The sequence below is a fragment of the Haplochromis burtoni genome, unplaced genomic scaffold, assembly GCF_018398535.1.
Source record: "Haplochromis burtoni strain Fernald_Lab_line unplaced genomic scaffold, NCSU_Asbu1 Contig_79, whole genome shotgun sequence".
NCBI classification, from domain to species: domain Eukaryota; kingdom Metazoa; phylum Chordata; class Actinopteri; order Cichliformes; family Cichlidae; genus Haplochromis; species Haplochromis burtoni.
This window is the reverse complement of record NW_024582440.1, coordinates 2,089,318-2,112,544: the sequence shown is the minus strand read 5'-3', so window position 1 is coordinate 2,112,544 and position 23,227 is coordinate 2,089,318. Positions and strand designations below refer to the sequence as shown.

General features: G+C 40.9%; 3 protein-coding genes across 11 annotated transcripts in view; 2 read left to right on the top strand and 1 right to left on the bottom strand.

Annotated features, from left to right (window-relative positions):
- Positions 1-4,040, bottom strand: part of ppfia4 (PTPRF interacting protein alpha 4) — a 77,113-nt gene extending 73,073 nt beyond the window's left edge. For 2 of the 7 annotated variants that reach the window (XR_006054541.1, XM_005924676.3), the window contains exons 1-2: positions 3,432-4,037; positions 2,999-3,299 (exon numbers count right to left, since the gene is read on the bottom strand). Coding sequence is in view for 6 of the 7 variants with exons in the window: in XM_005924676.3 (XP_005924738.1) it covers positions 2,999-3,256 (258 nt within the window). In the remaining variant the exon portion in view is untranslated. Of the gene's footprint in view, positions 1-2,998; positions 3,300-3,431 lie in introns of all 7 variants that reach the window. The other 5 variants (XM_042222084.1, XM_042222085.1, XM_005924677.3 and 2 more) reach the window with 5 other exon arrangements.
- A 3,129-nt stretch (positions 4,041-7,169) lies between these two features.
- tmem183a (transmembrane protein 183A) lies at positions 7,170-14,315 on the top strand. 2 transcript variants are annotated; one of them, XM_005924680.2, is made up of 8 exons: positions 7,170-7,412; positions 8,503-8,592; positions 8,667-8,837; positions 10,044-10,203; positions 10,604-10,784; positions 11,180-11,260; positions 12,946-13,098; positions 13,833-14,315. In XM_005924680.2, exons 1-8 carry the CDS (start codon positions 7,349-7,351, stop codon positions 14,016-14,018), a joined length of 1,086 nt encoding a protein of 361 aa, XP_005924742.1. In that variant the 5' UTR covers positions 7,170-7,348; the 3' UTR covers positions 14,019-14,315. The 2 variants fall into 2 exon arrangements, with proteins under 2 accessions (XP_005924742.1, XP_005924741.1); XM_005924679.2 differs by having other exon boundaries at positions 12,943-13,098.
- A 2,575-nt stretch (positions 14,316-16,890) lies between these two features.
- Positions 16,891-23,227, top strand: part of tfeb (transcription factor EB) — a 28,511-nt gene continuing 22,174 nt past the window's right edge. For both annotated transcript variants that reach the window (XM_005924681.2, XM_005924683.2), the window contains exon 1: positions 16,891-18,039. The gene's annotated coding sequence lies outside the window, so the exon portion shown is untranslated. The remainder of the gene's footprint in view (positions 18,040-23,227) is intronic.

Here is a 23,227-nt window from a genome sequence, read left to right as displayed (position 1 = left end):
CCCCCAATCTTCTACTGAAAAAAAAGTATTTTCTCTTAGCTTCTCCTTTCACTGGCCAGTCTAGGTTTTGTCTTTGTCTTTGCAACTCTGCTCAGACAGAACAACACAAACAGTTGTTCTCTGTATTGCTGATAATGAGAGTGGCATTTTGTGGTTACCATTTAGATATGAAGCACCTGTCTCCCAGATTTGAGACTTTTGACATGATAAAACTTGTACAAGGTAAGAGAGATGGCTACTGAAATCGGGTCTCTGATCGCCTCTATTGGTATTCTATTAGAAATCCATTAATCAATTTTTTTTTATAAAATGTGCTTTTCCATCACAAAGAAGGAGATTTCCAAGGGACCTGCAACTTTTGAGTAACAGAGGATTCACTGGATATATATATAAAATCTTACAAATTTAACAAATCTATTGCTCACTATCTACCCTCTACGTTACACACACATGTATACATATGTGGAGAAAGCAGGCATATGATATGCCTGCTTTCTCCTCTAAAGGTCGGAACTGTTTTCTTCACTCAGTAAAGTAACAGTGTGTGTGTGTGTGTGTGTGTGTGTGTGTGTGTGTGTGTGTGTGTGTGTGTGTGTGTGTGTGTGTATAACATGAGCTTTTGTGTGCATGCGTGTGTGTTTAAAACCTAATTTGTCTATGGGCAAACCCATCTCTGAGGGCTGTATTAGAGGCATTATGCACTGTAATGGGCTGACATGTTAATCTGAAACTCTATTCTCTGTAGCTAATGAACATATCCATCCTAGTCTGTGTGTGTGTCTGTGTGACTGTGCATGTGTGGCAAAATGGCAACGTCCCATTTTTATGATGTTAGCAAGGCAAACACAAATGCCAAGGTGATGGAGGTTTGTGTCTTTTGAACAATGACAACGCTGAAGAGCGCTGAATTTTGAATTGCTCCAACAGTGCATTTTTACATGTGTGCATGTTTGAGTGTGCATCTTTGGAGGAGAGACATAGATCTGACAGATTTGGGTCAAACCAGTCCCGTAGAGTCAGGAAACCTACAGAAGACATAACAAAACACTACACACAAATGCACATGCCTAGTAGGTTAAGATAACAAATGTTTTTTAGGCAAAAGGACAAAAAGAGTGCTCAGATTTGGGAAAAAAGACTGTATTGCCATGCCAATGCATATACATCAGAGGAGTAAACGCACACATACAGAGAAAACCTGACATACCACACACGTAGGCAGAGGCGGCAAGCGCAAATGCAAAACTGTCACATTGTAATGTACTTGAGGGCATAAACACACCAGCTTTGGTCATTTTGAGAGCAGCAGCAAATCACCCTAATTACCACCAACACATATAGGAAAGTGGGGTCAGGATCATTGCCAACTGCTACAACGTTGCTCTGACACACACAGTATTCATCCCACCCAAACCTGAGATTTCAGAAGCCATATGCTATTCTTTTTCCTCACACTTCCCCCTCATCATTGCAAAATGCACACTGCAATTTCTAATAATGCATAGAGGCCAGACAATCCTCATTCCTCAGCTGTGCAGAACAAAACTGAGTCAAAATCAATTGCAACTGAGACTTTTTTTTTTTGGTTTCTCCGTCTCACTGCCTGCACTGTCCGTTGCATCATCTCTCCATTCTGTGGATGCTGTGGAAATGACCACAGGTGTGTTTGGATGTGTGCATGCACAAGTTGAGCGTGGTGCTTTGAGAGAGAAAGCGAGAGACAGCTTATGCATGTGCTCGCCAGCCATAATGTCTGCATAATGTCCCCGAGGTCTCTGACTGTATAACTAATACTTGTATTATTGCTAGAATAAAACATTACGCTGAACCCAGCAGGATTAGAAAACAAGCATGACAGCCTCTACCCACTCTCTCCCTCACTGACACACACACACACAAACACACATATATGCATGCATGTGTAGAAGCAAGCAGCCCAGGGCCATGTACACTAGCAAGCAGCCATGTTTCTTTCACAAGAGGCTGCAGCGAGCTTGTCATCGTCAGCATGATTCTCTCTCTCGCTCTCTCTGTCTGATACACACACATGCACACCGTACTGTGACATCATGCCACGCATTTAGACGGGGGGGAGGTCAGAGGCTAACATAGCTTTATGTGCTGAGGCTTCATTGTCGTCATGCTCTGTGACTTTAACAGCCCTTATTCAGCTCTCCTTTCTCTTAAAGACACACATAAGGGTGACAGATGTCAAAGATGGCCAACAATACAATCAAGTCCTTTTGCTCCAATTGCCACTGACAGGCCGGTCACCACATGCAGAGGTGTTTCCACTCAGTTAATTACTGTTAGGCTCTGCCCTCCCTTCTCACAGGGAGGGCTCTCAACGCCAGGCTCAGACCTCTACACACAGAGTCAAGCATCTCTTAGTGAGCCAAAATCTTCCATTTATTTTTGACCCACCTTTCAACCCACTACATTACCTTTCTGCCTACTAGACATTTAGATCTTCCTTTCTGGCATGCTGCCACTTATGAGCTTTTGATGTGATATGGGCCTGCATATCCCCATCATCTTCACAGATATCCCAGGACATGAAGGAGTGTTAGATGGGATGCCCAGAAGATATAGTCTATAAATATTAAATTACATTTTAACAGGGGTGCTATCCCAGGGTCTCAAATTCTGGCAAAAGAGCAAGATCTACCTTGCTCACTGAGCTATTACCACCAGACCTATGCCATTCATTCATTCATTCACATTTTTTTTTAAATCAGCACAACTCTCTTGATCGTAAGCCTCTATGATTATGGTGCCATAGACTTTTGGGGCCCAGGATAGCTGACTCTGATTGGCTAGTGATCCCCATGACCAACCTATAACCTCTCATCACATAACTCGGCAAATCATAGCAACAAACCGAACAGGAAGGATGCTTCTCCCTCTTGGAAAATAAAAAAACAAAAAACCCCAAGGCCATCTAATCCCACACCCAAACCTGACTCTCCCCCTCCTTCAAAGGCCGGCTGCTCCTCACCTGAGGCAGCGCGGCGTTGATCTGCCGCTGGAGCACGTCCCTCTCGTGCAGCGCCCCCTGCAGCTTGGTTTGAGACTGAATGAGAGTCTCCTGAGTCTCCCTGAGGGACTCCAGCAGCTTGTCCCTCTCGTCCAGCATGTTGACCATGAGTTGTTCGAAGTTGGCCTCCTGGTCCGAGCCGTTCGGGACGCCGCCGGTGCCTCTCGGAGGACCAGCCGAGTCTCCTTCGCTGATGGTCGGCATCACCTCACACATCATCTTTCCTGCTCTGTGGTCTGGGCAACGCTATAGGACAGTGTCGCTGTCGGGATTAAGAAGGAATATGTGTATGCGTGGGGGTTATAACCCTGATAAACAGACTTACAGTAACTGATAAATAGGGCCCATTAACGCCCCGTAGCAACGCACATTCAAGGCAATCGCAGTTACGCACCTTACTCCCAGCACGCTGGAGCTCTATTTTTCATGCATCAAACGTGCGATCTTACGCTTTATATCGCCATACCTAATCAGAGTGACTGAAACGATGAGACGACCGCTGACGTTTCATCCATATTAACCGGCGTTTTTTCACCCAGTGAGCCGATCCGCCCTGCCCGGCGCGCCATGCACTCACATGTACAAATCCCGGCGTGATGTGATTGACAGCTCAGCTCAGAGATAGACGGGTATGTTTAGAGGGGTGGTGCCCGCGAGCGCGACGGAGATCATAGTAGGTACACTGACAGGGAAATTTTAAAAAGCAGCAGAAAATATCGGGGAGGAGATCGGCGTCCTTATTCCCGTGGATAGTGAGAGCAACTCTTATCTGCATCCGCCTTCTCCGCTTCCATCTCTTCACACCGCCGCCGAACCGATGTTCACTCCTCCTCCTCCCAGTCCCTCTGTCACAGAAACACACACTCGCTGGCGCGCGCCCCCACAAACCCACGCGCACACATACACACACTGCAGTTGTCACCACCAGGCTATAGAGCTTTGGGAATACTGGGACCTAGTCCCCAGGATTACCCTATAAACGACTGCGCCATGTGTGCATAATACAGGAGTGAAGTGATCATTTATGTCCCCTCGAATTAACATTCTACATTTAGACTATACTGCAAGTTATGGCTCAGAATTCAGCCTAATTGCTGAAGTGTAATTAACTTCTCACATCAGCACCACTAAGCACGTTGCTGACCTGACAGCTCCTGGGACTCGATGCCCATTCTAGTGGCATCAATTCAACCAAGCTGAACACAGTGTATCTAGTGTGGAGCACACCCTGGAGGACTTGAAATGAACCCGAAGATTGCAAGCGTTAGGCAAATTGGAGATGTAAACTTGAAACAGAAATCACCGTGGGCATAGCATTTTGGCCAGTTTGTCATTTTTGATGTGCAATGTGCAACCATTGATCTATGTCAACTGCACACTGTGTCAGAGATCAAGAGACTTTTAATGTTTATTTCTCGCGACTTTTTATGAGTCATTGTGGGTTTGATGTATTGCTTTGAGATTTCTTTTATAAGTATATCATTCCAGACACATAAACAAGCACCAATTTTAAAAAAAATATATAAAAAACACTCATCTTGATCTGTGTTCAAGTAGCAGTGGCAATGCTATTATAAATATCTTTAAAAACCGGAACTATATACAGTATTTCCAGGTTCTCCAGTGCAGCTCTCCATAACAGTCCCAGTTTCTCTTGGGAGTTTCTCAGGTTCTGAGATGCAACCCTCCACAGCAATCCCAATTTCAGTTGTGCAGCCCTCCACAATAGTCCCAGTTTCTGCAGTGCAGCTCTTCACAACAGTCCCAGTTTCTCAGGTGGCCCTTTAGGAAAATGAATTGTTGATTTAGATTGTTGTTTGAAGGCATTCTGTGTGTTGCAGTTTTGTGATTCTTACTTTTAGTGGTTCTCTGTGGTTCTCTCAAAACTTGCAAATGCATTAAAAGAATATGTAGCAACATTTTCTCATGTAACACACTAGAGCTCTCCCACAAAACTAAGCCACTGCATTTCTGAAAATCAACTGTAATCGCTGTTATCATTTGAAAAAACAAACAAACTGTGAAACATGGTGAAAAAGCGATTTATATAAAAATGATGAGCAAAGAGAAGACAGTTGTGACTGATTATACCATGATCAGATCTGTAACGATATGAGCAGATGGGCCTTTGCCGCCAGTAAAAGCAAAACTGGATGTCATTGAGATATCGCATGTGAGAATGTATAGATTCTTCCTGAAAGACAGAGAAAAATTAATTGAAGCAGGAGATTTTTGAATGAGATGTGTGACAACATCTGAATGATATGTCACAGCTCATGCCAACCAGATGTTGTAAGTTTAATAACCCCACAACCACATACTTCATGTTTAGCTTTCATAGCCCTGAAAAGGGTGCTAATGTAATGTCAGGCACGCTCTATATGTATTAATGTTGGGTTGCTAAATAATAATTTTCAGTCTAAATAATATCACAACTGCAACTGTCCAAGCTTTTGAGTTTTTAGAAGCAGTGTTGGTTATTTAACACCACCACCTAGTGGTAGAACAGATTATCTGCAGCAGTGCTTCAAACCAACATTTACGATGCTGACCTTGATGCGTTCTTTTCAACAGAAGCATGTTTAGTTTAAGTGAATGAAACTTTTTTTGAATTCGGTCTTTATTCCTCTCTCACAGAAAATTCAGCATGCTGCCTTGAGTGGCTGGCAATTTAAACTCCATGGTCAGAAGTTACTTTTGATTATGTATTTTAATAGTATTTTAAAGGTAATGTTTTTTTCTGTATTTATACAGTCTTTGTTTTAGTTCTAAATTGTTTTTTGAATGGTAGGTTATAATTATAATTATTATTGTGGTTATTATCAATATTACTGTTAATAATAATAATAATAATAATAATAATAATAAGAAGAAGAAGAAGAAGAAGAAGAAGAAGAAGAAGAAGAAGAAAAGAAGAATTTATTAATCAATTAGTTTATTTTTTTCATTACATTTCTCACTATCTACAAACATGTTATTTGGGGTGGCCATTTCAAATACTATTGTGTATTTACTAGGAACTATTTAACTCATGCTCAAAGACCACACATCCCACTCAACTCCCAAATGACAAGGAGTACTTGTGGTACACATTGTGTCATGCTAGCTTTACTTCATTATTATTAATTTATTAATTTATTTAAGTTTAGTCCAAGTTTTGAGCAATATTACTGTACGGATAAATGAGATTTCCCCAATCTTAATCATGAAGCAAGTGGTTGGCACTGTTGCTTTAAAGAAAGAGGGTGACATTCTTGGTTGTCTAGGCTTTTCTGTGTGAGATTTGCAGTTCTTTGTGTGCAGATGACAATCTGGTAATCAGGGTGCACTTTAGAATTGATTTTATTATTGCTGTTGTTATCCCATGCTTTCTTGTTAAATAAAGATGCTGTGTTGCAAAAAAGAAATCTCTTTTGAAATGAAGAGAGGTCGTAATGTGTTTGACAGCACTGCAGCTATGGATCTGAGACCTCTAAGGGGTTGATAACAGCTCTGACTGCAGCGAAGAAGTATATCATTTTATTCTTATCTCCTCTGACTCTGAGTCTAACGTCTGAGGAGATGAGAGAGATGCTTTGATGTTACTTAGTTGTTAAAGGGTAATTTGCAATGGCCAGATATTTGAGGACAACCTCTGCTTTTTGATCTCTAAAATGCAGCAGGACTTTCTGTGGAAAAAAAATTGTCACAGTTTAACAACAGTGCTGCCTGGGAAAGTTTTGGTATGCTCAGGTTCTTTGTGACACTGAATACAGTACAGAATTCATAATGAACTCTTTCCCCTCTCCTAGGTCTGCGTGGCTCAGTGACGTCTTGGCAGCTTTAATGGTACATTAGCGGCAGAGTGACACAGTACCTCTTCTTTTATGTCATCAGTGTGATAACACTTCAGCCAGGCAGCACTCGCTGGAGAATAAAGCAATCAAAAACGTGTATAATCTGTCTGGTATCCATATTTACATGCAGTCATCCTCAAAAAGTAAAAACATATTTAATTCACCTTAAAGCTATTTTATAATAAAAAAAAAAACAATTAACAGGTTTTAAATGGCATACAAGCTGTAGTCCCGATAGACTGAAATCTTAACAAACGCCTACAGATGGCAGTAGTGCGCGGCAAGGAAAAGAGTGAAAACGACGGTACTCTCGCGTTATTTGCAACGTCACGTCAGTCCATGATGGCTGAAGATCCTGGCGGAACATTTTTCAATTTCTCTGTGATTTTTCTTTCTTTCTCTTTACCTCAGCTTGCCATAGAGACATGGCAGGACTCACAGCCACGTTAAGCGTCCACAGATATTTGGTATCGTCATGCCCAAGAAAGGGAACCGAAAACGGCTGAAATTTAAGGCCGGGGACGTTTGTTCGGAATCAGGTAGGATATGATTAGCCAGAAAGCTAGCCCGCCTTCTCACATTCTGCTGAAGTTTCTGTCATGTTCTCCCAACTTCATAAAGCCAAAAGGCATTCTGCGGTTTTACAGGTGACCAATGCGATTTGCAGTGTTTGTGTTATTCTTTTTAAGATCATTTTAAGTTCATTTGAATCACGTGACAGGTCAGCAGGGTGCGCCGGTGTTCCAGATTAACTGGCTTTGGTCGAACAGATGTGGCAGACTTGCGTTTCAGGAGCTGCTACCGACAAACTAGCAAAAAAAAAACCTCGCCAAATGTGTCATCTGTGACACTTGTGAGGTTATCTCAAACACACTCTGTCAGTCTTGATGCTGTTGAACAACAAAATGTTTAAAAATGTCGCGAGTTTACCTGGTGATATTCTCATGTTCGACACGATCGCGAAAACGGCAAACAATTAACACCACGCCGATGTTGTTCACATGCATTTCAAAGGTTTATTTGGATGACGCACAAACAGACACAATTGAAAGGAACAAATGCATTGTGCATGAAACTAATTCAAACGTGATGCAGATGTGTGTCACAAGTTGATCTGGCTGTAGGCTGGGGCACTTGGCCAGAGGTGGCGCTGGTTGATTCGAGTCCATGTTAGTGCACACAAAGTAAACTGCTCGCTTTAGTTGTGAAGCAAAAACGCTGAAATCGGAGAAATAAAACGTATGAGGGGGACGATAACGACGACTAGATTCTCCCGGTCGTCTACTCTTGCTGTCCGGTGAACAACATCGGCGTGGTGTTAATTGTTTGCTGTTTTCGCGATGAGATGGTGACATGAGAATATCACCAGGTAAACTCGCGACATTTTTAAACATTTTGTTGTTCAACAGCAACAAGACTGACGGAGTGTGTTTGAAATAACCTCACAAGTGTCACAGATGACACATTTGGGTTTTGTTTTTTGTTTGCTGGTTTGTCGGTAGCAGCTCCTGAAACGCAAGTCTGCCACACATCTGTTCGACCAAATCCAGTTAATCTGGAACACCGGTAAGCTTCACAACTGTGACACTGTGAAAAGTTAAGCTAACGATCTGCTGTTCTTTTCCTTAGTCACTGTAGCTGATTATGCTGATGCCGACCCAGCCGTTGTGAAGTCAGGGAGGGTTAAAAAGGCTGTTGTAAATGCGATTGAAAAAGAAGGTAACCTTTGATGACTGAAGTTATACTGTGGTTGATTCCTGTCCTGGTGCTTTACTTATAATCTTCTGTTTCAGTGAAATTACTCTGCGGCCTGGAAGCATCGCAGGGTGCTGTAGAGGAAGTCCTCTCCTCCGCAGTAAGCGTCAAAGCAGACGCTTTGGGCAGTAGCGACGAGCAGGACCCTGAAGAAGATGGAGAGAATGAAACTAAAGTGTCCCGCAAAAAGAAGAACAAGAGGAGAAAGGGTATCATTTCACTTTATCGTTAATGTTACACCATGACAGTTTACTAGCATTAAGAAAAAGTGAATTTTCCATTCAATAAAGATAAAAAACAAGTCTCACAACAGTCAACTCATTTTGGGGTAAGCTGTTACTCATTCATCTAGCAACTAGAAGGTCAGTGGTTTGATCCCTCCCACCTCCAAAGCTTATAGACAGATTCTTAGCAAGATGCTGAATCCTGACTTACTCTGGTGGATCCAATGGAGTTTGATGGGGTGTGAACATTAGGATAAGGATGCACAGACAAAAGCACTTGTACACATGAATGTCTGTAAATGAGGTTTGTAGTGTGAAGTGCTTTAAGTGCTTAGATTGAGTAGAAAAGGACTATATACCAGTCCGTTTACCATTACTGTTAATACCCAGTCTCAACAGCAGGTCGGGAACAGTTTTGCTCCACTTCAGAAAACACTGCAGTCAATCAAAAGCACACCGATTGAACAAACACCCTCTGAATTCCATACCCGATTAGTTTCATTGCAGCCAATGACAAACGTATGCATTCATACAAAAGCCTGTGCAGTCTGGCTGACTGGGGAGTGACCTGAGTGAAGTCAACTTGTATTGTAATGGGGAGGCAAGCAAATGCAGCCAAACAGACATGAAAAAAAGAAACTAGTCCTGCAGCAATGGATCACTTGTACTCTGCCTAGAAACAAATTCTTACTTACTTACAAATTCTCAATATTAAAGCTTTATTAGAGAGACATTTCAAAGCATAGCACTACAGTATTAGTATTAAAATACCTGGTACATTAATCTATCCTCACTGACCAGCAGCTGCTTCCACTCTCAAAGGGGCCCAGGTTTAAAATATTAAAAAAACTAGATATGCAAAAAAATTGCAAAAAAATATACTTAAAACACTATAAAGCAATACAGTTATTCTTGCACTCTAATATTCTGTGACGCCAACAGGGAGAGAGGTGTGCACTTTCCTCGCTCCACTGGTCTGATAGCAACTCACAAAACATCTGTTCCACCTATAATTGATTTTATGTACACAACACATCTAAGTAAGACGTGTGCCTTTTTTACTTCAATGCTAATGGCCACATTAAGTATATAAATATAATCACAAAAATTTGTGGACCATTGTGCAAAATGCATTTCGAAACTAGTATGTTTAACTTGGTACTAATTGTGTTTTCTTTGTTTTCTTCACAGAAAACAGTGAGAGCAGTGATGGTGTAGATTATCCGGTGGACATTTGGTTGGTGCTCTCCTCCTACATTCGGCCTGAGGATGTGTGCAGATTTGCTCTAATCTGTAGGAATGCCTGGACGGTCACTTGCACTGCAGCTTTTTGGACTAGGCTCTACAGGAGGTGAGGTGGTTTTGTGATCACTTGCGTACTGGCACTGATAAAAATATTGACACAGAGTAGTCGAGTGTTTGTGATTTCCACTGTTGAAGGCACAGTATACGTTTATGATCTGCTGCTTACTGGATTCATGCATTTGAGTGGTGCTATGTGATTCACTTACAGCAGTAGTTCATGTGGAATACAAGGAAAGTGTACAGTTTTCATGCTCCCACCTCTGAGATTTGTATATATTGCCAGCATAGGGGGAAATTATTAAATGTGTCATCCTACAGATAATAGTCCTTGTTAAAACATAGTAGCACATCGTTAATGTTGTGATAGAAGCAGTGAAAATGGTGTACTTAGTCCTAGTTAACATCACCTCGCATCATTCCTCCTTCTCTGCTCTCTCTTTTTAAAGACACTACAGGATTGATGTTGAGCTGCCACTTCGTCTCCAGCCTGTCTCTATTGAGAAGATGCGTTTCTTACGGGCTTGTGTGATTCGTTCCCTTTTCCATTTATATGAGCCGTTCACCTTGCGTGTGTCAAAGATTCCTCCACTGCCAGAATCCACACCCACTACCTTACTCAACTCCAAGGTAAAGCTCCTCAAAGACCTTTTTATTATAGTTGAGGTGGAGCTGTTTGATTTACCTGCAGACATATGCAAGCAGATGGATCTATTTGCGTATGACTGATATTTGTGTGTGACCTCTGCTTTGTAGTTGGATAGAAAAGAAATTCAGTGTTTATCACGACTATTATCAACACTGATATGATTTTAGACTTGAGGATGCAAGTTAGTACTAGACCAAACTTTCTATCACTTGAAGGAATTTCAGTGTGGCTTTACTGAAGACTCTGATCTCAGTTTTTCCACATGCAAAATGCATATTTCTCAGTTTGCTTAACGTCCTTTCCAAGAAATAATTACGAACATCTGCAAAGATGTTAGAATTTCATTGGGTAAATGTCTGCCTTTTTCCTTTTACAGTGTTTACTTTTCTGGGTCAAAAAGGTGTCGGGGACTCGGTCTGAAACGTTGTGGGAGTTCAACTTTAAATTTTTAAAGCAGGTAACATCATTTGCCATCATTTTCTAATACTATAATGTATTCTCTGGGAACTATTCGACTCATCTTTAAAAGATCACCCACCCACCTCTACTCACAAATGACAAGGCGTACTTGTGGTGCACCAGTGTCATGGCAGAGTTTGCACTGGAGCTCATTTTGGTTTAGTTTTCCGAACCTTTTCTCAGCTGTAGTAGTCATCAGCTTCACTTCTTTCTCCTGTTTGTGCATTGCTCCACACAATTTTCTTCTCCAAACTGGAAACCCGTAGTTCTATTTTTGTTGTTTAATGCTGGTTGGCAAACAACTTCTAGGTGCATTATTGCCACCATCTGGCTGTAGAGGTGCATTACATTCTGTGAAGCACTGGAAGGAGTAGGGCTGGGCGATATGACCCAAAATTCCTATCTCGATATTTTTTTAGCTGGATAGCGATATAAGATATATATCTCGATATTTTTTATTTTTTTTATTTATTTTTTTAGCCATAAGTTAAGAACAAAAAGAGTTCTTAGTCACACTGTGTCCCAGATGTCACACGGGCACTTTTATTTACATACAGCGTAGATATTACTCAAAAATAAATTATCAGCATTTATTAAATAATCATGGTCCATAAATAAAAGAAAACAATGTTGTTTTTGTGCATAACAAAAAGCTCACAATTGTGCAGTCAAAATGTAAACTAATAGACGCTGAGCATAATAACAAAGAGACAGATTTCACAGCTGCACCACGTCTCTGAACAGGTGCCATTTGTGGTCCTTATACACACACAGTACGTATCACTCCGCGAGGCTCCTCCTTGGTAGCCGTTATCCTCCGACAATCCATCAAGCGGTGCAGCTCCGTAGCTTAGCAAAGTCATATTAAAACATTTTTTGACAGAGCGCTGTGTACCACATAAAATCGGTTCGCGGTCAGTAAGCACAACCAGAATTCATACATAAGGCGCACTGTCGATTTTTGAGAAAAGGAAAGGATTTTAGGCCGTGCAGCCCCTCCGGGCTGCATGTCTTTAGCGCGGTTAGCTCGCTAACATGTTGACGCCGTCCAGCCCCACGCACGGTAACTCGCTAACGGAGATTTTCCGCTTTCATCTTGTCATTGCCTGCAGGTGAAGCTATGGGGGAGGGGGAGTTGTGTTCAGTGAAGGAGAGGCGAGGCCGAGTAACGTTGCATAGAGACAAAAGTGGACGAAAGAGAGGCAAACCTGCGGCTCCACAAGTATAATTATAACGTAACATAGACTATATCGATATAAACGATATTGTCACATCTTATATCTCGTATGAAAATATATCGATATTTTTAAAAAACTCGATATATCGCCCAGCCCTAGGAAGGAGTAATTTTAAGAGACGTAGACAATACAGAAACTTTTTTGTATAATTAAACTAATATTTTAATAATTGAAAATAAATCATAACCGTTCTTTTATATCCCCACATATATGTAGAGACTAAGATACAGCGGTTGAGTTTGATGATGTATCTTATTAGCCTCAGATAAAAGGAAACTGCTTGAAAAAGCTGTTTCTCCATCCATTTATGTTCACTGCTTAATGTAGACTGACTCATTCATCACTAGCAACATTTCTGACAAACACTCTGACTCTGGCTTATTGTGAGTTCTGCTTTCATGTTTTCGGTTTTAAATGTGTCTCTCTGGTGTCTTTGTCTCAGCAGGGAAACGGTAGGAATGGTTGTGCCAAGTCCTTGCATTTGCCTAGACAGTATGAAGATGTTCACATGAATCCAGACTCTGACTGCTATGTGCTTCAGGTCACCACCCTCAACTTCATCTTCACCCCAGTAGTCATGGGCATGACGCTGAGCCTGGCAAGTAACTCACCTTGTTTTTTTTGCCTGCCTTAATGTTCCTTTGAGTACTGGTGTGTGTTATTCTGCAGCTGATCTTTACAAGGTAGCAGTGTCAAGTGCTGCCTATAAAGTTTTTAAATGTGTATATAAAAAGAGTTTCAATCAGTGAAAGCAACTGTCTCATGGCACACACAACCAATCAGTAGGTTGTTGTGGTAACTCTTGTTTGAATTGATTGATGCTTTAAAATAAATGTAATACTCCTCACTAGTATATTATTTTATTAGACAATTGACATTAAATAGCATTAAGATTAAAGAACAAAGATCTGGATGAAGATTGCAACTACTAATTCAGCTGATGTGACCCATTAGTATGCTTTACCAGTTAATTATTTTTACTGTGTTAAACTGCTTGAAATAAGTTGAAGTTATAAAAGGTAATGTGATCAAAATGCAGTTCGGTGTCAGTGATCAATCACACAGGAAGGCTTCAGAGAGCTCTTATGTACTGTTCTGTTGAGTTTTACTAAACACCAGCTTTAGTCTTAACGTCATTCATTGACATACTTGGAAATACAAAATTTTAACCCTGTGTGTTGTTGATAATATAAGACATTTTTACTTTTCTTTTTCCAAAAATCTTCTGTTAAATAAAGTGACTGTATGTTTCCTCACATGACAAAGGGTTGATTCTTCTTCTGAGCTACAGACTAGAAACTCATGGACTTTTCCTCTTGTTTTGCCTCCTAGTTCACAATAAATGTAAGCACAGACATGCGCCACCACCGCGTTCGGCTTGTGTTACAAGACTCGCCACTCCAACGGGGGAAGAAAAAAGTGGATCAAGGTGGGACCCAGGTGGTGTTGGATCCTGTACACAGTGTGAAGCTCATGGACTGGTGGCATCCACAGTACCCCTCCTTAATCTACTCATGAGTCTCTCTTCTCAGCCCCTACTACAGCAGGCATTGCTGTAGTAGGGGACCTCATTATTATCTCGCTACACTCATAAAAGACGATACTTGATGATCTGTATATCATGTTCAGTGAAGGTTTTTGGCAAATACACATTTTGATTGTTAGATGTTTAGTAAAAACCAACACTGAATTGAAGTGTGACGGTCTGGTCATAGACACATGGGAGAGGGGACCCTGTAATATAATTGTTGCAATTTTTCAGACTACATTGCTGCATGTTGAATGTACATGTATAACACATTTTCTACTCTGGATTAAAAAAAAAATCAGAAAGCTCAAAGGGATTAAAAGGGTGGGAAGATTGTACTTTGTTAGATATTTGATTTTATAGTCGCTTGACAATTCTTAAAATACTTTGGCATGTTACTGCAACAACCTTTCGATTGATTTTAGTTTGAAGCGTCCTCACTTAGTATTATGTGAAAAAGATTGAATCAGCTCTGCACTGAAGGGGCCAAAGAGATGATTTACCTCAGACATCATCTGCTGATGCAGGTAGTGTTTTGTTTTTGCTTTTCTTGGTTAATAAGATCTTGATTGCCTTGCTGACTCTGTGAGCTGTGTTCTGTACTGCCACCCTTGCAGTGTTTCTTCACCCTCAACTTTGAACGTGTTCAGTGTCTTCATGTGTGTTGAATGTGTGTACAGTTTTACCAGTCACATGATGATCGTGGGGGGGCTACCACTCATACCGATTTATCCATCCATGTGTTTGACAGAGTCACAGTAGACTTTTTTTTTGTCCCCCCCTCAGCAGACAGTTTGACTTTGGGAACAGTTTGTGAAAGCACAGGTGGAGTTATTGATGATGTAATTTTGCTATGTTTCCCAGTAAGCTATTACAGCATGTAAAAGAGTAAGACCTCCCCCAGGTGGACCATAACAATCATTCATCAACCTGTGCTTAACTTGCTGTGACAAATTTAAAAAGTCTGTTTAACCTGAACTTATTTGCACATCTGTTGTGGGGTAAGAAGTCATTAGATTTAACCATATGCAGTTGCCATAATGACTTTTTGGTGGCATTACCCAGTAGCAGAGGACGGCTGGTTTTTCTGGTTGGCAGCTGCTGATTGCTTTCGAGTCGGGGACTAGTTTTAACAACTGAGTTTCATTGATAAATCACTGTAGTGAAATAAAAACTGAAACTGCCCTATCAGAGTTCTCTGGGTTGCCTTTGAAATGTTGAGCAATGTATTATTTATTTATTTTTTTATTTCCCTCTTACAGTCATAGTAGGTATTAACAAAGACTTTATAAGGTACTATTTTACCAGTATAAAACCAGTCACCGATGATCCACATAACTGAGATGAGAATGTTCGGCTCCAACGTGCACCAGATAATCCTCCTTCACATCTCATGTGTGAAGGTTTTCTCATGCTGCTTCTAGAATTAAAGTAAAAGTTTGTTCTGTATTGAGAAATATGACACTGGGATCCATTCAAAGTAAATATACTGCTCAAAAAACAAAACAAACATCAGATCTCAGTGGGGGGAAAATGCGGATCTTTTTACTGATATTTGTGATATCTGGAAATGTGTCGGGAACAAAAAGATGCCACATTGAGATTAAAACGATCAACCTACAGAGGGCTGAATTCAAAGTCTCCCTGAAAATCAAAGTGATTAAATGATGCAGCATGCAGTCCACTTTGCTGAAATGTAATTGCAGCCACTCAAAACAGTACTCGGTCGTTTGTATAGTCTCCATGACCTTGTGTGCATGCCTGATGATGTTGGGGCATGCCTCTAATGAGATGACAGTGTCATGGGGGATTTCCCAGCTCTGGACATCAGTGAGCTCCTGGACAGCTTTAGGTGCAACCTTGCAGCATCACAGAGGTGTTTTATTGGATTTAGATCAGGTGAGTGTGGGGGACAGTTGATGGTATTATTTCATTACTCCTCCAGGAACGTCCTGCATCCTGATAATTAATGTCAGGATAATGTTGCCTAGCCTGTAGAGGTATGTGGGTCCTTCCATTGATACGCCTCCTCAGACCATCACTGACCCAAAAGTATTTACGGGGCTTCACTTATTCCACATTTTGTCATGTTACAGCCTTATTCCAAAATGGATTAAATTTGTTTCACCTCAAAATTCTACACACAATAACCCCACAATGACAAAGTGAAGAAAAAAAAACTTCTTGCAAATGTATTAAAAATAAATAACATCCACATAGATATTCACAGCCTTTGCCATGACACACAGGCACAACTGAGCTCAGCTGCGTCCTGTTTCCACTAATTGTCTGTCACACCTTTATACAACTTGATTGGAGTCCACCTGTGGTAAATTCAGTTGATTGGACATGATTTGGAAAGGCACGCACCTGTTTATATAAGGTCCCATAGCTGACCGATTATGTCACAGTACAAACCACGCCATGAAGTCCAGGGAGATGGAACAAGGCACAGATCTGGGCTGCAATACAGAGGTGTTTTTACAGCATTGGAGGTTCCAGTTAGCAGAGTGGCCTTCATCATCTGTAAATGGATGAAATTTGGAACCAGTAGGACTTCCTGGAGTTGGCAGCCTGGCCAATTTAAGTGATCTGGGTACAAGAACCTTAGTTAAGAAGGTTCACTCTGTCAGAGCTCTGGCATTACTTTGAGGAGAGAGGAGACCCTTTTAGAAGGACAACCATTTCTGCAGCATTCCACCAATCAGGCCTGTATAATAGAGCGGCCAGATGGAAGACAACCCTCAGTAAAAGGCGTATGACAGCACACCTGGAGTTTACCAAAAGAACTGATGAAACAAAGGCTTTAAAATATTGAAGGTTTTTTTTTTTTTTTTTTTTTTTTTTAAGGGAAGATTGAAGTCTCTGGTTTAAATGCCAAGTGTCATGTCTGGAGGAAACCAGGTACTGCTCATCACTTGGCCAATACCATCCCTACAGAGAATCATGGTGGTGGTAACATCATTCTGGGGATCTTTTTGGCAGCAGGAAATGGGAGGCTATTCAGGGTCAAGGGAAAGATGAATGCAGCAACGTAAAGAGACATCACTGATGATATCCTGCTCCAGAGTGCTCAGGACCTTTGGCCTGGGGTGACTATTCATCTTGCAGCAGGACAAAACTCCTAAGCACACAGCCAAGATGACAAAGGACTGACTTCAAGACAACTCTGTAAATGTCTTTGAGCGGCCCAGCCAGAACCCAGACTTGAACCTGATTGCACTTTTCTGGAGAGAAGTGAAAATTGCTGTACAGCAAAAAAAAATTGCATCCAATCTGATTGAGCTTAAATGAAAGGGCAAAAGATGGGGGAGGGGTGGTGACCTCCACCTGGGAAAAACCATGACTGTTGTGGGCGGTTCTCATAGTTGCCTTTTTAGTGCACTGGTGAATTTCATTAACACTAAAGCAGCTGAACTTGATTAACAACCCCCTCTCCTACCTGACTAACCAGATCAACAACCCAGAAGTTTAACTGAAGCTATGCTGTCTTTCAAAAGTGTTTAATTTTGAGCAGTGTGCCACAAAGACTGACATTTGTTAACGGAAGATCATCAACAGGCTGCACAATGAAACAGTCATACCAGATTTTCCTTTCGTTTAGTTCTTTGAGTGCTTTTGTTGAACGACTCGGAACTAACTTTGCAGTCAACAGGCATCACGTCACTACCTCAAAATAGCGCATCTTCTGGTTTACGCGATGTAAAAACTACATTTCCCACAAGGCCGTTTTGCGCTTTGCCATTGGCGGTGGCACAGGTGACCGCGGACGCTCTGAGTTGTGACAACTTGACCGTCAAAACGAAAACAAATTGGCTAAGTGTCATCGGTTACACACGCGCTGTCGGTGTGTGGAAATACGGGGAAAGTCAAACCTTTTAAACCTTGGTTTAAAACTCAGCTTGTGATAGTTTCTGACGGACTTGGTGCCAGAATATATAGAAGTGGCCACGCACTTTTTTTTCCTCCTGAGCTTGACTCTTATTTTGTACTGTCTGACCTTCAGAGCGGGTAAGTTAGATTTCACCAACGCTACTGAAACTGTTAGCCTCTGCTGAACCGCTGCTGCCTTTGGAAACCCCGTGAAAAGAAAAGACAAGTGCGCGTTTCTCTCTTTCAACGCAAACTTGGGCGATTTATCGACTTAAAATGGAATGGATTAGATTGAACTAATTGATTATGTAGCCCTTTTGGCGAAATAAAAGGCATAATTTCATCAAATTAATACAAAAATGAATTGTGCATATAGGCTACAAACAGAAATTATACAGGACATTTGTTCAACTTACGTATTTTTGCCGCCTTGAATATATTTGTAGAAAGATTTGAGGTGTTCATGACACATTTCAAAATTTATTGCGTTAAATATTTTTGTACGTGTAGTTTTAACCATAATTTAAATATAAAGACACATTTGCCATTGTGATGAAGACCCTGGAACCACTAGTTTGCAGTGCGCTGCACCACTTTTTCCCTTTTACTGTCCTCTGCGAGTCTGCTGGGAGTTGCCCCTCTTGCCATTTATAAGCTGCAGCCAGACCGGTATCAGTAACAACACCTCAGCCTTGGGGTATGCTGCTATGTATAAGTCTGTGACTGTACAGACTGTATTACTGCTCTGCTTGTTAAAGTACTTACCTTTAAAGTTATGTAAGGTGCCAACGTGATGAAGGCATCCCTGATTTATGCAGCCTTTCCTCTCAGCACAGAGCGCTATTCCTATTTCCATGTGTGTGCGCGCATGTGCTGTATGTATGTTAAGTGGAAAGTAGAGTTTAGCATGACAGTTGCTGTCTGGTAATGCAGCGATAATAGTTGACTCTAAAGGCGCATGCGTGGTTGGGTTTAACAGTCGTTTCACCGTGAAGTTTTAGCTTGCTTTTTCTGGACTGTGGTTAAACTGTTTGACCAACAATTTACTTAGATAGATATGACGTTCCCCAACTAAAGGTGAAATAAATTTAGATGAAGCAACTTATTTAAAAAAGCAGATTCACATCAGCAGAATAATGTTTAGCATCAGCAACCCCTTATTTATTTACCCCTCCTGCCTGAGAACATGGGTGCGACTCTATATTACACCATCAACGTTTGGCATAAGACTCTCTTCTCTGACCCTTGGTCTCTGCAATCATACATACTGTTCCCCAGAGAGCAAAGTTGCAGTGGAAATATCAGCAATCTGTTTGTATCATCTTTTGGGTTACTGCTTAAATTCATTTGTCTTTCCAGCTTCCATCCTTTCTGCATGTCTAACAGATCTGTGAAGCTTGGGTTTTGGGGAACTGCAGTGGGTTCCTTTTATTTGCGCTTGCCTTGAATCACTTCCAGTAAAATGAGTTTTGCACAAAGGCATCAATGAGGTCAGGGTTCATCGTGATACGTGAATATATGCACATAGGTTTTGATATAGAAGACAGTGAGAGCTGTGAGGCAAGAGGATGTCTGTCTACATGTTACTGAAACACAAAAACACCCACCGATAAGTATGCATGTGACTGGATTTAGATCCGACTATGAGAATAATGTATAATTTGAAATATGCATGATTAGAAACTTTCTTTTTTCCTTCTGCCTCTGTCTAGTTTACCTCTGACTCTCTTTGTTTCTCTCTCATGACTGTGACCATGACTCTGTAACCAGTCAGAAATGATGAAAAAACTGGGCATCAGCATGGGCAGATAGCATAGCTGTAACTAATCCAGTCTGCATGCCAGTGAACCATTTTAATTGAATTATTGCCTTGTAATTTTATCACGTGCCTTTCGGCATGTTTACATAACGGAGATTATACTGCTTATTAGCTAAACTTTCAAATAAATGATGGATTGCTGGAGATATATCTACATAGAGTCAATTGATATTGAAACTAAATTTATAAGATTAAATGTATTCATGTGCAAGGTGTCTGTGTAGCTGTTTAGACTCCTTTTGAACAAGTGTAAGCACACAGATAAGAATGGGACTGAAGGTCATCGTGAAACCAGCAGGGTTATGTAGTGCACACAATACGAGAGGGGCCAGGGTTATTAAACGCACAGAGCTGTCAGGTCACTGTCAGCAAGGTCAGAGGTCACTGGTCACAGTATGCAGAGCAGCAGTGACGCCTGATAGACTGACTGCACTCTAATTCTCTCCAATAGCACAGCTGCCACCTGTTCAGACAGAGCAGCAGAAGAACCCAAAGTTGTGATGGAAACATCACAGGAAATGTGACCACATCAAGTATTCTAATTAAGATTTCATTTTAGTATTTCTGTTCCCTGATTTGTGTTCAACTTGGCACAGAAAGGCACAAATTAGTACAAGCATTGCATCCTGTGGGTGTGTGTGTGTGTGAGAGGGAGAGAGAGAGAGAGAGATGTTTTCAGCCTCATTGGGTATGTGTCTGCAGTCCATTGGTGATGGGATTAATTTTCTTCAGGTAAACATAGGCAGGCAAGGTGTATACACACACACACACACACACACCCGCACTTGCACACTGAGACACACAAGCACAGTGGCTCGGTTCAATGGATGTACTCTAGTGTGAAAGAGCATCAGGTGTGTGTAAACACAGCTTCATCCGTTTGCCATATGGACAGTTCTCCCATGACCTACACAGCTTTCTCAGCTCTTGTCCTTAGACCAGGACCTATCCTGGTGGTTTGTTGGGTTTTCCTTAGAGATAATAATTTAAAAAAGCAGACAGAAATATAACACAAACTACTGCATAAGCTTTTCACTGAAGCTCGGAGTTTTTCTAGAAAACCACGGGAATGACAGCGTTTCATGTGCTATATGACAACATGACCCATGATCTCCCAGAGGTAAGTGTGGGTGGGGCGTTTTAGGGCATGTGCAAAATGTGTGACTCCACTTCCTCATCTTATCTTCATTCCACAGTTTCACATCCTCTTTTTTTAACTGAGAGACAGTAGTGACAGGCATGCTCAGTCTCATTTCTCTCTGTAAGAATCACTGCTCATCTGCATCTGTGAGTTGTACACAACTGGGCAGCTGCAGTGTGTGTTTCTACAGTTTTCTTATCATTGTGAACTGCAGTGATCAGTTGTAGTTGGTAGATGTGTCTCTCTTAAACCTCATCTCTTACAGTGGCCCACAGAAAATGTTAGTTACCTTTTGTCTCCTTATTAAGATGTTTTTCAGAAATATTAAACATAAAGTTGCTGCACACTTAACACACAATGTGTGTGACATTTGAAAGTTGTTCACACAAATGGGAATGAATCAGTTATTGTGTTAAAAGCTTTTCTTAATAAAGGAAGGTATGTGTAGTAAGTGTGTTTAATGAATATGAAAGAATGTCCTTGGTAGTTTCACTTCTTTCAGGAAGCTAACAGTTGAAGTGCATTGTGAAATTAACACAAAAAATATAGATTTCAAGGTTCAGTGAAGCACTGATGATAAAAGATAAGTATTGTATCTGCTACTATTTAAGTTGTGCACAAACTCTTTCCATTTATAATCGTCTTCAGTGCTGTGAAAAGTAGTTCCAGCTGAACAGTTCAGTTCTTTACTAGGAACTTTCACATGTACTCCACAGACTGCTTCCTTAATGTTATGCCCTGTGGGCTCCTCAAACAGGTTTTCATAATGTGATTCCAAGTGTTGTTGCTATTGACTGTACTTTGAAACCACTGGTGATTTGAAAACACAAATCTGCTTTCTCAAGATTATCTCACCAGCATTTTTTAGCTTAGATTTCAGGCTAGTTTTAAGGCATAAAAAAGATCCAGGGAGAGTATTTATTGACTCACTGATGACTTATGATGACATATTTATCCATATTGGATGCATAATCTTCTGCCTTTGACTAATTGTCGTTCGGAAATGGCTGATATCCCAAATTCCTGGAACTTATTATCATCTTGTGTTGACCTTACTTTTTCATCTAGGCTCAGAAATGTTCAATCCTCCTCAGCTTGTACCTTTTTGGGGTCGGGGTGGTCATACTGAGCTCCACAGTGGCGTCACATTGCTTTTCATGTTTGTACTTGAAGATTTAAAACAACAATATTTTACTCCCTCAACAGCATATCTGATTTAAATTTGCCCACTATCCCCTTCAAGGTCAGCTCATTGTGAAGTGCTGTAAGTGTTCCAGCACTCCTGCTAAGCTTGGATTGCTCCTTGGAAGTCCCATTTTGACCATTTCTAGGCATGGATTTGCAGTGCCCGATAACAACTGTTCAACTTGAATGTCATTTTAAGGAAGAATATGGAGTCAAACGGAGTAGTTCTGATTGTAAACAGCTCAAAATGAGCTGAGCCTGCTCTCTAAGTTCAGGTAATTTGAGCCAAATTTTCACTGACAGACATTTGACCTTCAGGGACAAATTTACAGTGACAACTTGTGAATTAAATAAAATGACATGGATCTGGTGGCGCTCCCTTCCACTCTCCCATTTAAGACCACTGTTCGGTCTTTGTGTCAAAAAAGAGAGACCAGTGTCCCAGTTACCCATGATGATTAGTAAAATGATAGCTGGGTCCGTCTGACTCAGAGGTTGATGTTTGCTGTTCACGAAAGTTTGAGGTTCATGATGAAACTGCAGACAAGCATGGTACTTCCAGGAAGTGATTTAAAAATAGCGTTCAAGAACTTTCTTTGAATTGTACCTTGTGCAGCTTTCAGTTATGAATTGAATACAAAAAGATACTCAAATTCCAAGTGATTATAACTTGATTCCTTAGATATTTTCTTTCCCCTTGCATAATGCTGTATGTTATATAACCTGAAGGTGGTTGGCTTCTCGCTGTCATTCCCAAAACACTGGCATATTCAGTGTTTTGGGAATGACCAGGGAAAAATCCTGAGTGAAACAAGCATGTATAAATTAATCCTAGTAATTTAATAGCTGCGTTTTTGTTGTTGTTGTTTTTGTCTTTCTTTCTTAGGGCTGGTAATAGTCTATGGAAAAATCTTTAGATTATTCTTTGATAAAGTTATATACAGCATCAAGCTGTGTGTGGGTGTCTTTGTATAGATAACATTCCTTTGTCTATACTGTTTAAATAAAACCTGTCTCATTTTTGATCAGAGGACAAGAAATGCATTCTGATCGGAAACGCACTCTTGTGCACATGTACAGGCACGTTCGGTTACTTTCCATCACTAATACTAACTAAGTTTTTCAAGGGTTTTCTAGATTGCATTACAGCGATTTGATTTTTTTTGTACTCAAGGTGGTCA

Bases quoted from the DNA above. Each gene is read 5' to 3' on its own strand.
- tmem183a (XM_005924679.2), top strand. From the start codon at position 7,349: ATGCCCAAGAAAGGGAACCGAAAACGGCTGAAATTTAAGGCCGGGGAC. The intron at 8,838-10,043 runs GTATCATTTCAC...TTTTCTTCACAG, and splicing joins GAAGAACAAGAGGAGAAAGG to AAAACAGTGAGAGCAGTGAT. The intron at 10,785-11,179 runs GTAAAGCTCCTC...TTCCTTTTACAG, and splicing joins CTACCTTACTCAACTCCAAG to TGTTTACTTTTCTGGGTCAA.